This window comes from Neoarius graeffei, chromosome 28 (genome assembly GCF_027579695.1).
Source record: "Neoarius graeffei isolate fNeoGra1 chromosome 28, fNeoGra1.pri, whole genome shotgun sequence".
NCBI lineage: Eukaryota > Metazoa > Chordata > Actinopteri > Siluriformes > Ariidae > Neoarius > Neoarius graeffei.
Genome location: NC_083596.1, coordinates 39,989,588 through 40,004,769, shown reverse-complemented (window position 1 = coordinate 40,004,769; position 15,182 = coordinate 39,989,588). Strand labels below are relative to the sequence as shown.

Genomic DNA, 15,182 nt, shown 5'->3' with positions numbered 1-15,182 from the left:
CCTGGCGACTTGTCCAGGGTGTACCCCGCCTTTCGCCCGTAGTCAGCTGGGATAGGCTCCAGCTTGCCTGCGACCCTGTAGAACAGGATAAAGCGGCTAGAGATAATGAGATGAGATTTATTTATTGAGGAAAATGATCCAATATTACATATCTGTGAGTGGCAAAAGTATGTGAACCTTTGCTTTCAGTATCTGGTGTGACCCCCTTGTGCAGCAATAACTGCAACTAAACGTTTCCGATAACTGTTGATCAGTCCTGCACACCGGCTTGGAGGAATTTTAGCCCATTCCTCCGTACAGAACAGCTTCAACTCTGGGATGTTGGTGGGTTTCCTCACATGAACTGCTCGCTTCAGGTCCTTCCACAACATTTCAATTGGATTAAGGTCAGGACTTTGACTTGGCCATTCCAAAACATTAACTTTATTCTTCTTTAACCATTCTTTGGTAGAACGACTTGTGTGCTTAGGGTCGTTGTCTTGCTGCATGACCCACCTTCTCTTGAGACTCAGTTCATGGACAGATGTCCTGACATTTTCGTTTAGAATTCGCTGGCATAATTCAGAATTCATTGTTCCATCAATGATGGCAAGCCGTCCTGGCCCAGATGCAGCAAAACAGGCCCAAACCATGACACTACCACCACCATGTTTCACAGATGGGATAAGGTTCTTATGCTGGAATGCAGTGTTTCCCTTTCTCCAAACATAACACTTCTCATTTCAACCAAAAAGTTCTATTTTGGTCTCATCTGTCCACAAAACATTTTTCCAATAGCCTTCTGGCTTGTCCATATGATCTTTAGCAAACTGCAGACGAGCAGCAATGTTCTTTTTGGAGAGCAGTGGCTTTCTCCTTGCAACCCTGCCATGCACGCCACTGTTGTTCAGTGTTCTCCTGATGGTGGACTCATGAACATTAACATTAGCCAATGTGAGAGAGGCCTTCAGTTGCTTAGAAGTTACCCTAGGGTCCTTTGTGACCTTGCCGACTATTACATGCCTTGCTCTTGGAGTGATCTTTGTTGGTCGACCACTCCTGGGGAGGGTAACAATGGTCTTAAATTTCCTCCATTTGTACACAATCTGTCTGACTGTGGATTGTTGGAGTCCAAACTCTTTAGAGATGGTTTTGTAACCTTTTCCAGCCTGATGAGCATCAGCAACGCTTTTTCTGAGGTCCTCGGAAATCTCCTTAGTTAGTGCCATGATACACTTCCACAAACATGTGTTGTGAAGATCAGACTTTGATAGATCCCTGTTCTTTAAATAAAACAGGGTGCCCACTCACACCTGATTGTCATCCCATTGATTGAAAACACCTGACTCTAATTTCACCTTCAAATTAACTGCTAATCTTAGAGGTTCACATACTTTTGCCACTCACAGATATGCAATGTTCGATCATTTTCCTCAATAAATAAATGACCAAGTATAATATTTTTGTCTCATTTGTTTAACTGGGTTCTCTTTATCTACTTTTAGGACTTGTTTGAAAATCTGATGATGTTTTAGGTCATATTTATGCAGAAATATAGAAAATTCTAAAGGGTTCACAAACTTTCAAGCACCACTGTAGTATTTAATTTAATGTCATTTCATTTATCCAGAGTGTCACATTTACTTTTGAGTAATATTGGCTTTGTAGCTGAACATCTAGAGGAAACCAGTTACACTATGGGATGATTTGCGGTCTGGTATTTACTTATTACATATTTAATATGTCCAAAACACCGTCATTAAAAACCTCCACTTCTCGTCTCATGGTATTGCCGTTCATCTTTTAGTGGCTCACTGGCGTTCCATAATTCGTGCTCAGGAGTGAACAAACCTCCAACTAACTCACTGTCCACTATACTTTTTTTTTTTAAGTGCTTGATGTCTTTCATAATATTGCGCATTAACTTAACTGCGATGTGGATGTTAACCAACGTTAGTCAGTTCACATCCGGTTCAACGACATTGTGATTTACTGATAAAATTAGGTTTGCAAATAAACCTCCGAAGTCTGTTAAGTTTGGATTGAAAGTGCGTACGTTCTGCTTGGAATTGATGAAGTACAAATATGTAAATGGCGTCAATCTGAAGGCTACAAACATCATATTATAATCTGTGTAAACCAGTTGTGGGTCCTTGTGTCCGTATCTTCCTCTGAGACGCTCTCTTGATCAGTCAGCGTTACACAACATTAGTAATCAATGAGGCTGAACTATGGGAAAATTCATTATACGGCTTTTTATATCCAGGATGCGTTTCTGGCAAAAAGGAAAAAAATAAACATACAAGTGTGTTAGTAAGCCGCTTCAGCGCATCTTGACATGTGTAACTACCGTATACAGGTAACATCCTAGTTTATTAGACTATGCATTTAGTAGACACTCTTATCCAGAGCAACGTATGAGCGCACAAGGGCAAAAGTCAGATACAGGAAGTGCTGAACTTCTAGGCAAGAAGGTTCTAGTGCCAACTGAATGAATGAACAGTGCAATATTCTGTTGAATCAGCAACCAGCCAAGGAAAACAAAACAGTTCAACCATACAAAGGAGCTGACAAGGTACAACTAAATGGAGAAAAAATAAGAACCCCGAAGTCATCATGACCAGACTAGACGGCACAGACTGGAATGCTGATCGTTTGTGAAAAGTTAGCCGGTTAATACCAGTGGCGAAGCGTTACTATTAGAGCCGGGACTTGAGCTCAGCCAAAACGTCGCCAGACACCAAAAAAAGCAACAAGGCAAAGGATTTTGCAAGGGATTAGCGGCAGGCTGCCAGGTCACGCCGCTGTGTGTAGGTGTTGATTTTTTATTTTAAAAGTAATTTACAGAGGGAAATGAATACTTAGTGTACCAGTACTGGTCATGCTTACAACGTTAATTATGCTTTATGTATTACTTATAGACAAAAGATGCACACATTCAGTCAAAAAAAAAAACCACCGTAAAAACACTTTTGTGGACAATTTTATTCCGTGAATTACCCGCGGAGGCAGAACCACAAGGAGCAGCCATCGCCGGCCAGAAGTGGCATACAGTCATTGATTCCGGGTTATTGGGTGCGAGGTGGTGTAGTGGTTAGCACAGTCGCCTCACAGCAAGAAGGTTCCGGGTTCGAACCCAGCAGTCGGTGAGGGCCTTTCTGTGCGGAGTTTGCAGGTTCTCCCCGTGTCTGCGTGGGTTTCCTCCGGGTGCTCCGGTTTCCTCCCACAGTCCAAAGACATGCAGTTAGGTTAACGTGGGGCGGCCTTGGGCTGAAGTGCCCTTGAGCAAGGTACCGAACCCCTGACTGCTCCCCGGGCGCTCTGGTGTGGCTGCCCACTGCTCTGAGTGTGTGCGTGTGTTCACTGCTTCAGATGGGTTAAATGCAGAGGATGAATTTCACTGTGCTTGAAGTGTGCATGTGACAAATAAAGGTTTCTTCTTCTTAAACAAGCAGTGTTCTGTGGGTCGAGATTCCCAGTTCCCAGTCAAGTAACTTCAGAACACATTGAATAAATATAGATCTAATACTTGTCCATAGATTTTTATGGTACATATCTATTATTTCATGGCGTTATGTCCAAGTAGATTTGGTTGTACTTTGGGGTCGAGAGCTTCGCCAGCGACGCTCGACACGTTTAAAATGAGTAGGTCATGTATTGAGAGAAATATCTTCGAGTTTTTTATAATACAAGCATGATAAACATATTGACAAACTTTATACGTTACACTTTCCTATGTGCTCACTGACAAAGAATATTATAGCTTCTAAATGACCTAAATTAGATGAAACAAAAAACTTGTCACCTTACTCGGTCACACCGGAGCGCGCACTTTCTCATTCATAAAAGACTCTTCACACTCCCTGTGTCTGAAATCGCTCCCTACTGGGCACTATATAGTGAGGACGCCATTTTGTAGTGCTGTCCGAAATGGTAGTCAGGATTATTACACCCTATATAGTGCACTCAAAGTATCCCACAATGCATCTCAAAAAGTAGTGTACAACCGATGGTCACGAACCAAAGCAATATATCCCATCATGGATTGTGGTCGCGCCGAAAGAAATCAAATTAAAAGTCTCAAATTTGAGTTAATAAAAGGCAGCGGCAAAGAAGAAAGTATTCAGCCTTGATTTAAAAAGAAGTGAAAAACTACTGTGCTTTGTATTGAATAATGTGGGAAATACACTCAGTATTAAAAAAAGACAAAAAAAAAAAAAACCACATGCATGTATTTATTATTTTGAAAACCCACCAGCCGGCTGATCTGGCACGTTTTAATTGTGCGACAGTAATGACGTAAATAACAGCGCGACGGACTAGTGTCCGAAAGCATTTTTTTTTTCATTTTACCAATGAGCTCACTATATAGTCCTCTATACAGTAAGTCCCTATATAGAGAGGAGTGAATGAGTGAGCGATTTTGGACACAGGGATGGTAACGGCATGATAATCACTTTCACTCTTTCGGTTTCGATTGATTTCTCTTTCGTGGTGGGAACGCCCACTGTAAACAGGATAAAATCTGTCTGACATCCCGTTAGGGATACATTTACCTCCGCCAAGGAGGTTATGTTTCCGGTAGCGTTGGTTTGTTTGTTTGTTTGTTGGTTTGTCTGTTAGCAACATTACGGAAAAAGTTATGAACGGGTTGCTCTGAAATTTTTTCCAGAGGTGTGACTGGGCACAAGTAACAATCCATTAAATTTTGGCAGTGATCCGGATCACCGTCTGGATCCCGGAATTTTTTAAAGGATTCTTGGCGGAGGTCTGCGCTCTCCGAGTGCTTTTCTAGTTGGGCTATAGTTTGGGCTATTTGGAGGTAAAACCTGTCGCGAGATGGCACACGAATTTTATGCGTTTCAGATGATTCATTTTATGATTCAGGACAGCGATTCGGTTCAATCTTGAGAACTGCAACACTGATGATGAACAGTGCCTTTGCTTTTTTTTTTTACTTCGACTCGATCCAGTCAAAGATCAGCTCGAGTAAGTGTAAATATTTCTTATGAGCAAATCGGTTGATAATGTGTTCTCTTAGACTGGTGTTTGCGACACGGGGTCAGTGACCAGTCCACTGCAGCCCAGACAGTCAGACAAACCAACGACTGTGTGTCACTACCAGTGCCGGAACAGCCCATGAAGGAGGCAACATGTCGCGGACCATGCCTGACTGGCGGAGCAGTGACTTAAAACTCACGCGTGCCTGACAAGAGCTCATGACGAACGTTACATGATGGAACCACTGTATCATACGTGATCTTTTGAAATAGCTAGTAATTAAAATTCACTACAGGTACACGGAGTCTGCGTGAAAAATATTGTGGCGAGCGTGTGCACGTGGAAGAGTCTGGAGACAGTTTCTCGGTCGTTAGTCTGCGCTACTGGCTTGAGTGCTTTATTAGCATTCACTAACACTACTGATGAACGCTACACCGGCTGGAAGGTGACTTCACTGCTGTTAATTCATCTGTCACTTCCTACATAAACGTACACTGCCATGGCCTTCTGTCCCAACGAATGAGTGAGCCAGCTCTAAACTCTTCTCAGCGTAGAGACTTGCAACAAACAAAACAATCTCACTGGATGACTCGATTTTAATATTTTCAGGACCCTTTCATTTCCGAAGCACGTTTGATAGAAAATGAGGCCGAATTAGAAGAGAACGATTATAAGGAAATTATGAAAGTAATTTGAAATGCTGATCGGCGGCACGGCGGTGTAGTGGTTAGCACTGTCGCCTCACAGCAAGAAGGTTCTGGGTTCGAGCTCAGTGGCTGATGGGGGCCTTTCTTGTGTGGAGTTTGCATGTTCTCCCCGTGTCTGCGTGGGTTTCCTCCGGTTTCCCCCACAGTCCAAAGACATGCAGGTTAGGCTAATTGGTGGCTCTAAATTGACCGTAGGTGTGAATGGTTGTTTGTCTGTATGTGTCAGCCCTGCGATGATCTGGCGACTTGTCCGAGGTGTACCCCGGCTCTTGCCCATAGTCAGCTGGGATGGGCTCCAGCTTGCCTGCGACCCTGCACAGGATAAGCGGCTAGAGATAATGGATGGATGGATGGACGGATGGATAATTCCATATGTCATAGTTTTGATATCTTCAGTCTTGTTCAACAGTGTAGAAAAATGAGTCAGATTACAGCAAAAACCCGTGAATGAGTACAGCAGGTGTGTCCAACCTCGCGACTGATCCTGTCCGTGCGAGCTGACATGAGCGCTCAGTTGAGTTTAATGCAGTGTGGTTATGTCACCGTATTCACCGATTTACCTGATCGGTCAACACCACCAGTTACCGCAGCACTTCTTATTGATTTCCTCTGTGCTACAAGTGTGTGGGGTGTGGATTTATGCCTTTGCACTAATCTAGCCTCCAGGGTTTGAGTAGAAGCGCTTCTCTCTTTCTGTACAGCTTTAAATCTAGCCATCATTCCGAAACATTGATGTACATGATTTTAGTCCCATGGTGCCAAAAAAAAAAAACAGTCCAAAAGAAACATTCACTGAATCCTGAGTCCAGAGTGTTTGAAAGAGCGTGCTCCGTGTATTTATTTATTCTTTATTTATTCTCTGAAATATTAGAGAGGTGTGTGGAGCGATTTGTATTGGTAGCAGATGAAATGTGAGCGAAGAAGCGCTCCGGCCGTCTGTCACACCGCAATATGGGTTATCCCATGCCTTCAAGGGTCTCATTCATTCTCAAACTCAATTGTCCTTATTATTTGTCATCTGTTATTATCTCCCAGGGTGCTGTTCTAAGGATGAGCTTTACCCCTAAGCTCAGTCTGACATGCTTCCTTGTTCCATTTTTTTGTCTTTTTTTTTCGTTCGGATCAGTTTCAACTTCATTCACAGCGCTGTTAAACTCTCACTTCTGATTGGTCAGGGGGTGTTGATTAATGATTAATGAGTTCCATAACAGCAGCTCAGCTCTCGCTACGACACAACCGCGACATTTGCTTATTTTCCTAAAACAGTGCACCCTGTCGTGTTTTATTCCTTACACCCAACACTTTTTAAAGGTTGTAATTATCTAACACCGTCCCTCGTGACGGTGCAGTAGCTACGTGAGGTGGCACAGATCTCTGGCTTACGCAGCACTAACACATTAATTAACAACAAGGAGGAAACCGCTCGGATATCTTCAGGTATTCCTGATTAGACCTCGTGCGGCTTTATACACTCTTTCCCGTGCATACCGTAGCAGCAACGTCTGATTAAGCAGTGTAATTGTTTCCTCTTGTGTAAAATCAGCGTGCACAAGCTGCCAGCATGGTGAAAGCTGAGACTGTGGACTTCTTCTCCGGAGTATTCCGCCAAGCTCGTGAAACTACAGTCCAAGTTCTAGCAGATTCGAAGAACCTGAAAAAGAATTCAGTTTCATTAGCGATGTTGAACCGTTCAGGTGAAAACCCCGTGTTCGATGTACGCTCTCACCTGAGCTCCTCGCAAGACCTTTTGTGAGACTTGGTGAAATAAGAGGATGTGGGGGAGTGAGTGGGCAATCATATGGACTGTATATCAAATCCCCAACACACCTACACACAGACTGCAATAAAAGAAAATAGCCTTGAGAATAGTACGCATGCATACTCGTGTCAGCTCCATCTCACCTACAGATGGATTGAAGCCTAACAATAATGTAATACTATCGCGTACGGGTTAGCACCGTGACAAAAATATCACGTTACGAAACACTGCTACGCTACACAATGGATCATGATATAAAGGATTGATTAAAAGCCTTCACCCCTTCTTAATTTAAAAAAAAAAAAACTTGCCTTGTAATATTTTACAGTTGATCATCTAAACTGTTGTATCTATTGTAACAACTTAGTATGGCGAATTTTCTACGTAACCCAAGATTAATTTTTTAAAAAAAATTTATTTATTTCACAAAGAACGACGTGTAATTGTTGAAATGGTGAAGTTCTCTGGAAGGAGAGGTTTAAATGCAGTGCTTTGTAACAGTAGGTTTTCCACCATGTTTAAGTCATCAGGACAGAGGAGTATCTTGGGAACAAGACGAGCTGTTTGTTTGTTTGTTTGTTTGTGTCTTATTAACTTGGAATGGCTATGAATGGTAACGACCCAATATTTTTAACAGTTATTCCACGAAATCGAGCCGTACATGAGCCACGTACGACGAGATTGAGTGGAATAACTGTTTTATTCTATTCACGTTCACTGGCTCTTGAGAAGCAGAGCATTTTTATTTTTATTTTTAGCAAACTCGATAAATAAAAACCTTGTACAAAACGTCCGACAAAATCATTTCCGCTTAGAATGTAAACAAACTGGCGAAATGACAGGAGCAATTTGGGAAAAAAAGGCTATAATAATAATTCTTGAAAATTTTTTTTATTTTTTTTAAATACGTCCTTACCATCAAATACTTTTATTCCATATTTTATTGCTTTTTTTTTTTTGTATTTTTGGGGAGTTTTGTTTTTGAGTAGAGTTTTTATTTCACCCTCGGTTGGTTCAGCAACACGCTCCGCCACTTTCTTCTTCTTCTTTAGGGTTTTTTTGGCAGTTGGCAAACCAACTTAAAGGTGCATTACTGCCACCGACTGGGCTGGAGTGTGGAACAGGGGATATTGGAGGGGAAAAAAAAACTATATTCTTTTAGCTATTTCGGTTTCTTTTAAATACTTGATAACAAAGGGATACATCTGACTTGAGACTTGATGTGCGCCGCCATTTTGTTTTCTCTACTCACGGTATAAATGACTTGCAACCACGTGGTCAAAATGTGCTACGTCATGAGCGTCCGCCATGATGGTGGATATAAATACAAAGCGACTAGGACGGCAGCCGCTGAAAGCGTGTCTGTAAACAATGCGGAATTTTCTCACTGTTACCATGATTTGAACGCTCGAGTGAAGATTCGATACAAAGGGAAGATAGATATGTGTGGGTTTTGACCTATATTATTTTAAAAAGTCAGACTTTTCTAAAGATAAGACGCTTCTACCGACCATCAAGTACCCAGATATATCACATTCTATCTGGTTCGGCTGCCAAAGAATCACATCCGAGCTCGGACAGAACATAGCCCATGTTCTGAGTGGGTGCCCAGTCTGGATTGTTTCTATCGTGTAATTTTGCTGGTGCTCCTTGAATCGAAATGGTAATACACGTGTTAAAATTATAACAACGACCGAGTGAACCACGACAAGAGAATGCTCATTTTATAACAAAATTCTAGCAACGCGAAATAAAATTCTTCCATAATATTATCCAGAAAGCTTTTGAATCTGACCCGAGATAAAACGATCACTACAAACACGAGCGGTTTTGGTTTCAGCCCTGCCGATGTTGTTCAGCCGCGCTCGTCTCCTCTCCGTACTAAGCCTCAGAGTTTCCTCGCCCTCTTTCCGAATCATGGACGGAATTGTAAAAAATCGGAACGTGCCACGGTCACGAGTACTGTTCTGACCGCAACCATGTACAGCATGGCGTATATGGTGTAGCTAAAAGAACGCTTAAAGCAGTGAAAACAAAGAAAGTTGCACACACGTGACTATAGTGTTTTGTACCGAATGTCGCTTGACCCCGCATTTGTATCTCCACCAACATGGCCGACATCCGGGTTTCTAATTTGCTTTGACGTCACTTGCAAGTCAAGGATATGAGCTGATATCCTAGTCGTAGAGTAGCCAATCAGAGCGCACGATTGCTCATATCCAGTGAATGTGGATAGAAGAAAAATGGCTATCTAATGCTAAAATTTTACTCGTCTTCCATCAGGCCTTTAAAGATTTTTTTTCCTCCGCATGTCATACTGTCAATATTCAGTTCAGCCCTTTTTTTTCCTGGAAACCTAGAGATTTGTAAACCTGCCCAGTACTTCACAGGAACACTTGCTAACCATCTGTCAATTCCTGAGATGTTATATGATCCATGATCAGCACTATGAGTCATAACCCGTCTACATTTTAAAAACGATACTAGAACTGCAAAGAAAATCTCTTGGATTTGGGGATCCTGATGCAACAATTACTGCGAGATCAAAAGACGACTTATTTGTAAGTTATATTTTTTGTTGGTTTGCTTGTTTTTGACATTGGGTGTTTTGGTTTTTTTTTAAACATGACCTTAACCTGTTTTCTGAAGCCAGATCAGTGAAATTGTTACGTATGGTTCATTTGCAATTTGGTTCGGTTCCAGACTACACATAATGAAACAAACCATAAAGCAAAAAACTTTTGGGAGTATAGCGCTTTCATTCACTGGCCAGAAGTCCAGCGATGGACAAAATGGAAACAAACCATTCCCAAGTGCTCTGTACTGTCGGAATCACAAAATCACCTGAACATGGAGAACATGGAGCCATCGCTAAATAAATGGTTTAAGCCAGGGGTTCTCAACCTTTTTTACTTTAAGGCCCACTTATTCGTATTTGTAACGAGTCGGGGCCCATTAAAAAAGATCCCCAATTATTTGTGGCTCATCTATTCTATTAGAATCTAATAATCTATTGTAAAGTGTATTAATGGGCTGCAACATCACTCCCTGTTACAGATGGGAGCCCAGGGATTAAATAAATGCAATAAAAACAAATGGTTTTTAATTGTAGGTATTGTATTTAAAACTGTATGGATGTACCAGAAGCCAAACCATGCCTGCAGGGCATTCAGTCAAAAGGGATTAATGATCCAAAAGTGGCATCTGGTCTATTAACACAAGAACTTATTGCCATGTTTGTGTCCAGCAAACAAGCAAGTTATTAAAACCAAGAAGTGGATATAGAAACCACTCAATGGGATTAGATCCTTACACGCTAACAAAGAAGGATTTTTCCTATGAAAGAAAAATTTACTACCTAAATTTGACATTACTCGAATAAATTTTGATCCTGTTGTAGCCGGAACTAAATACAAAGACAATAGTTATACATACTATTAATTAACTTAAATTGAAGATAATTAACAGATTTTAAGGGTTTTTTTAAGATTGTGTTTATTTTTAGTCTTCTGTATTTGTAATTATTTGTATCTGTACATGCACGACCCCACCAGCTCTGCTGATCAACTTATCGTGTTTAAATAAAGTTATTCATTCATTCTGAGTTGGAAAATTATCCATCCGTTGAGTTCCCTGACATCTCAGACTACCTGGTGCTGCAGACATCGTTCTACACGGACACACAGATGAAAACCTGGAGAAGCATGGAGGAGTACAACTTTTTATATGTGGCTGGGTTAAAGATCTGGGGATCAGGACACTACAAGATAAATCCTGTATCATTCTTGCCGGGTAAATAGGGGTTTCTGGGCTTTTTGTCCATGTCTTTGCGATGATTGCTAGGACGCTACAAGTTTTAGTATTGGGTGTAAACAAACCACAGCCACTCGATTTTCAATCCTCCCTGCTCTTCTCTTCCAGCAGGCATCACAGATCCATATAATTTACTCATAAACATATTTATTTATTCAGCCCGTTGTGCTCTCTCTCTCTCTGTGTGCATGCACGCATGCGTGGTTTAAATGTAGAGGAGGAAAGTGACAAAATAAAGGCTTGGTCTTCTTAATTTACCCACAAGCGTATTTATTACCTCACCCAGGACTGAGTCCACCAGGGGAGCGAGGTATTGTTTTCGGTCTGTTTTTTTTTCTTGTTAACGATATTACGGGAAAACGGCCGGATCAATCTTCATTAAACTTTCAGGATAGATGGGCATTGATCTCAAATAGAACCTCCAACATTTTAAGGGTCATCCGATCAAGGTCACCAAAAAGGTCAAAATCATTTTTGTTCTGGCTACTGCCTCATATAGAGGCGCTAGCTACTACGTCATCGTGCTGTAAGAACATAAGTGGTAGCGATCGCACACTGCACATGCGCATACACGTATTCCGATTAAAATGGCCAGTGAGTGTATACAATCCGTTTCACCATTCGAAATAAATGGACAAGACTAAAGAAATCGCTTTCAGACATGTTTATGCTTCTTACAGAGGGAAAGTGCGTTCCACTGAGCTCGAGCATCGGCCCATTTCCAGGAAATAAGAGTTTGGGTCATGGCGGCAGCGTGTGTAGGTCAGCCTCAGTTCGGAGGTTTCAGTTTCGAAAACTGTAAGAGGTAAGAGTAGAATAATATAAAGTACAGACACTTGGTATATTTTACTTCTGTGATTTTTTTTTTTTTTAAATTGTTCATTTTTGGATTACGCTTCATTTTTGTGGCTACTGCCTCAGAGAGTAAATATATATGCTATATTTACTGTATGGACATGGGATCAGACAACTATTTTATTTATAAGCAGTAGCCACATGGACCCATAGGGTACCTTTTTTTTTTTTGCGATATCTTCCTTCATGGGCGGCACGGTGGTGTAGTGGTTAGCGCTGTCGCCTCACAGCAAGAAGGTCCTGGGTTCGAGCCCCGTGGCCGGCGAGGGCCTTTCTGTGTGGAGTTTGCATGTTCTCCCCGTGTCCGCGTGGGTTTCCTCCAGGTGCTCCGGTTTCCCCCACAGTCCAAAGACATGCAGGTTAGGTTAACTGGTGACTCTAAATTGACTGTAGGTGTGAATGTGAGTGTGAATGGTTGTCTGTGTCTATGTGTCAGCCCTGTGATGACCTGGCGACTTGTCCAGGGTGTACCCCGCCTTTCGCCCGTAGTCAGCTGGGATAGGCTCCAGCTTGCCTGCGACCCTGTAGAACAGGATAAAGCGGCTAGAGATAATGAGATGAGATCTTCCTTCATATTTATCATAAGGTTTGTTTTGCCTGGCAACATTTGTTCCACTTGAAAAGTATACAGCAAACCAGCTACCGGATTTGAGACACTCCGACATCCTGATCTATTTAGTATTTGGCTTCAAACTTGGAAAAAAAATTCGTGGCCCACGAGATGGCGCTTCGTGACCCACTGTGGCCCAGTGGTTGAGAAACACTGATTTCATCTATCTATTTAAGTATCTAGAGATTTTGTGTATCGGATCCACCATTTATTTTCTCCTCTTGTTCGTCCATCCAAATATTCAGAATGAGTGGCTTTTCTGCAGTTCTACAGCTCTGTCGTTTGGATCAGCTTGTGCATCGTGGCTCAGTTTAGCAGCTTGCAAGTACAAAAAATAAAATAAAATCTGCAAAAGGTGCACGCAACCTCAAGGTGTTTGGTTCACTTCCTGCAGTTGACTTGATTCAGAGTCGAACAGCTTTCTCAATGCAGTTGACCGGCACTAGGGTTCTCTTGGAACTGGACCAGGATGCTCTCAGGTCGGTTACTTTGGCGTGTTCTACTTACCTTCGCAAACAGAAAAGCAGAAGCACTGTCTCCATCTTTCGCTAGGATACGTTGAGTTTCTTTCTAATGGTGTAATTGGGTAAGAAACTTGCATTCCATCATTAGGATACGGGTGTCGTGGAAATTGGCAGTGAATAGCTGTAGAGTGTTAAAAATGAATTCGGTATACGTTATTACACCATCTGCACTAACGGTAAATTAAAATGGTTATGAGAAGTCTGTAAATGAGACGGTCTACCTGTCAGTGCTGTCCTCTGGGAAAACTCATTTATTGTGCATTTAACAAGAACAATTTTCTGTATCCAGCCAAAAGTAATTATTATCTGTGCCAAAGAAAAAACAGGTGTCTTCCTGCACACATCATTTGGTCATACTTCATATGGCACAGAAATCGCATTTTGCAGTGAGCAAATTTCATACAGATGCTGAAGATTATATGAAATACTTTCCTGAAGCAAGCCTTTTATAATTAGTCTGAGTTTAGCAGCGACGTAGTGGATTTCACTTTAGAAAAAAAATCGTTTCTTCTTGGCCAGGATGGCTGTTCTCCACACATTTGTATGCTGTAAGGATCGAATTTGCAGACGTGCATCGCTCCTCCATTTATTATCAAAATTAATAGTCTGTTCGTGCAATGGTTAAGGGAGAAACATCAAAACAAATCTATTGGACTAATGACATGAGCAATGTTCATAAATCTTAGTGCTGTTCTTTCATTTCATTACTTTCTCCTGATTCATCTCTTTTCAGCGGTAAACATGCTCCAAAACGAACGAGAGATTAAACAAAATAATGACACGACTTTCATACTTCACAACACCAATAATTGACGGGCTTTTAATGAGGGAAGTGAAATTTATTGTCAACAAATTCCGTATTATTTTAGCAGAAGCTTGAGGATCCGGCCTTTTTGATTGATGAAGCATTGTGCCTGCAATAATACCCCGTTCAACTTCACTTAATTACATGAGTTACATCCAATATTGAACACTCTGCCTCTTCTGTCCTGCCAGTTTTATATCAGATTTTAATCTTGTCCCTGTTGTTACTGTTGTCGCAGGATTTCCGTGTGTGATGAGGACAAATTCCGGCACAACGAATTCATCGGTGAGACTCGGATCCCCCTGAAAAAGCTCAAGCCCAACCAGACCAAGAACTTCTACAACTGCCTGGAGAAGCAGCTGCCTGTGAGTAAATCCTAATCACTCAACGCAATGTCTCAGACCATTCGCAATTGTATTTTGTTGAAATTTTTAAAAATACCGCTTCTGTTTGGGAAAAAACTGCAATGGAAACCTGGGTAGTGATGAAGATGCCTGATGGTGGTGATGATGTGCATGTGTGATAAGGTGTTAAGTATGATGAGACTTCTGTCTAAATCATAGATCGGACTTGAGTTGGGACTTGAACTCAGATTGCATTTGAGTCACACGCTGACTGACTCTCAACTAAGACTCTCACATGACTGACTCGCGATTTGACTTGGGACTCGCACTTGACTTGCGTGTTGATTTGGACTCACAGCTGAGTGATTTATGATGTGACTCATGTCATAATAATAATAAGTTCAACTTATATAGCGCCTTTCTCACACTCACGGTCGCTGTACAATTACAAAAAAAAAAAGTCCACCAAAAGAGGGTCAAGATGGAATTCCAGTGGCGTAGCTGCCCACAATCCCACCAAAAGACACACAAAGGTGTGTCCCAAACCGCCTGTACAGCCACCACGATGCCACTGAGCAACCTTGCTCAGAACACCACACCAAGCACAAAAGCACTGCCGCACAGAGCGCTGAACAACCCCGATGTTAAAAAGAGCACCGAGCTCTCTGCAGTTCATAGTGAGGAGCACAGGCATCACCCATTCCTGAAGAGAACCGATGCCCAAAACTGGGTCCGCAGGTACACCACAACCGGCGGACAAAACATTCAAACATAGAACATTCAAA

At 41.8% G+C, this 15,182-nt stretch overlaps 1 protein-coding gene across 4 annotated transcripts in view; it reads left to right on the top strand.

Moving 5' to 3' along the window:
* The window catches only part of doc2b (double C2-like domains, beta), a 449,891-nt gene that overhangs the window by 407,555 nt on the left and 27,154 nt on the right, over positions 1 to 15,182 (top strand). For all 4 annotated transcript variants that reach the window (XM_060912437.1, XM_060912435.1, XM_060912436.1 and 1 more), the window contains one exon: positions 14,292 to 14,418. In XM_060912437.1, coding sequence (XP_060768420.1) covers positions 14,292 to 14,418 — 127 coding nt within the window. The remainder of the gene's footprint in view (positions 1 to 14,291; positions 14,419 to 15,182) is intronic.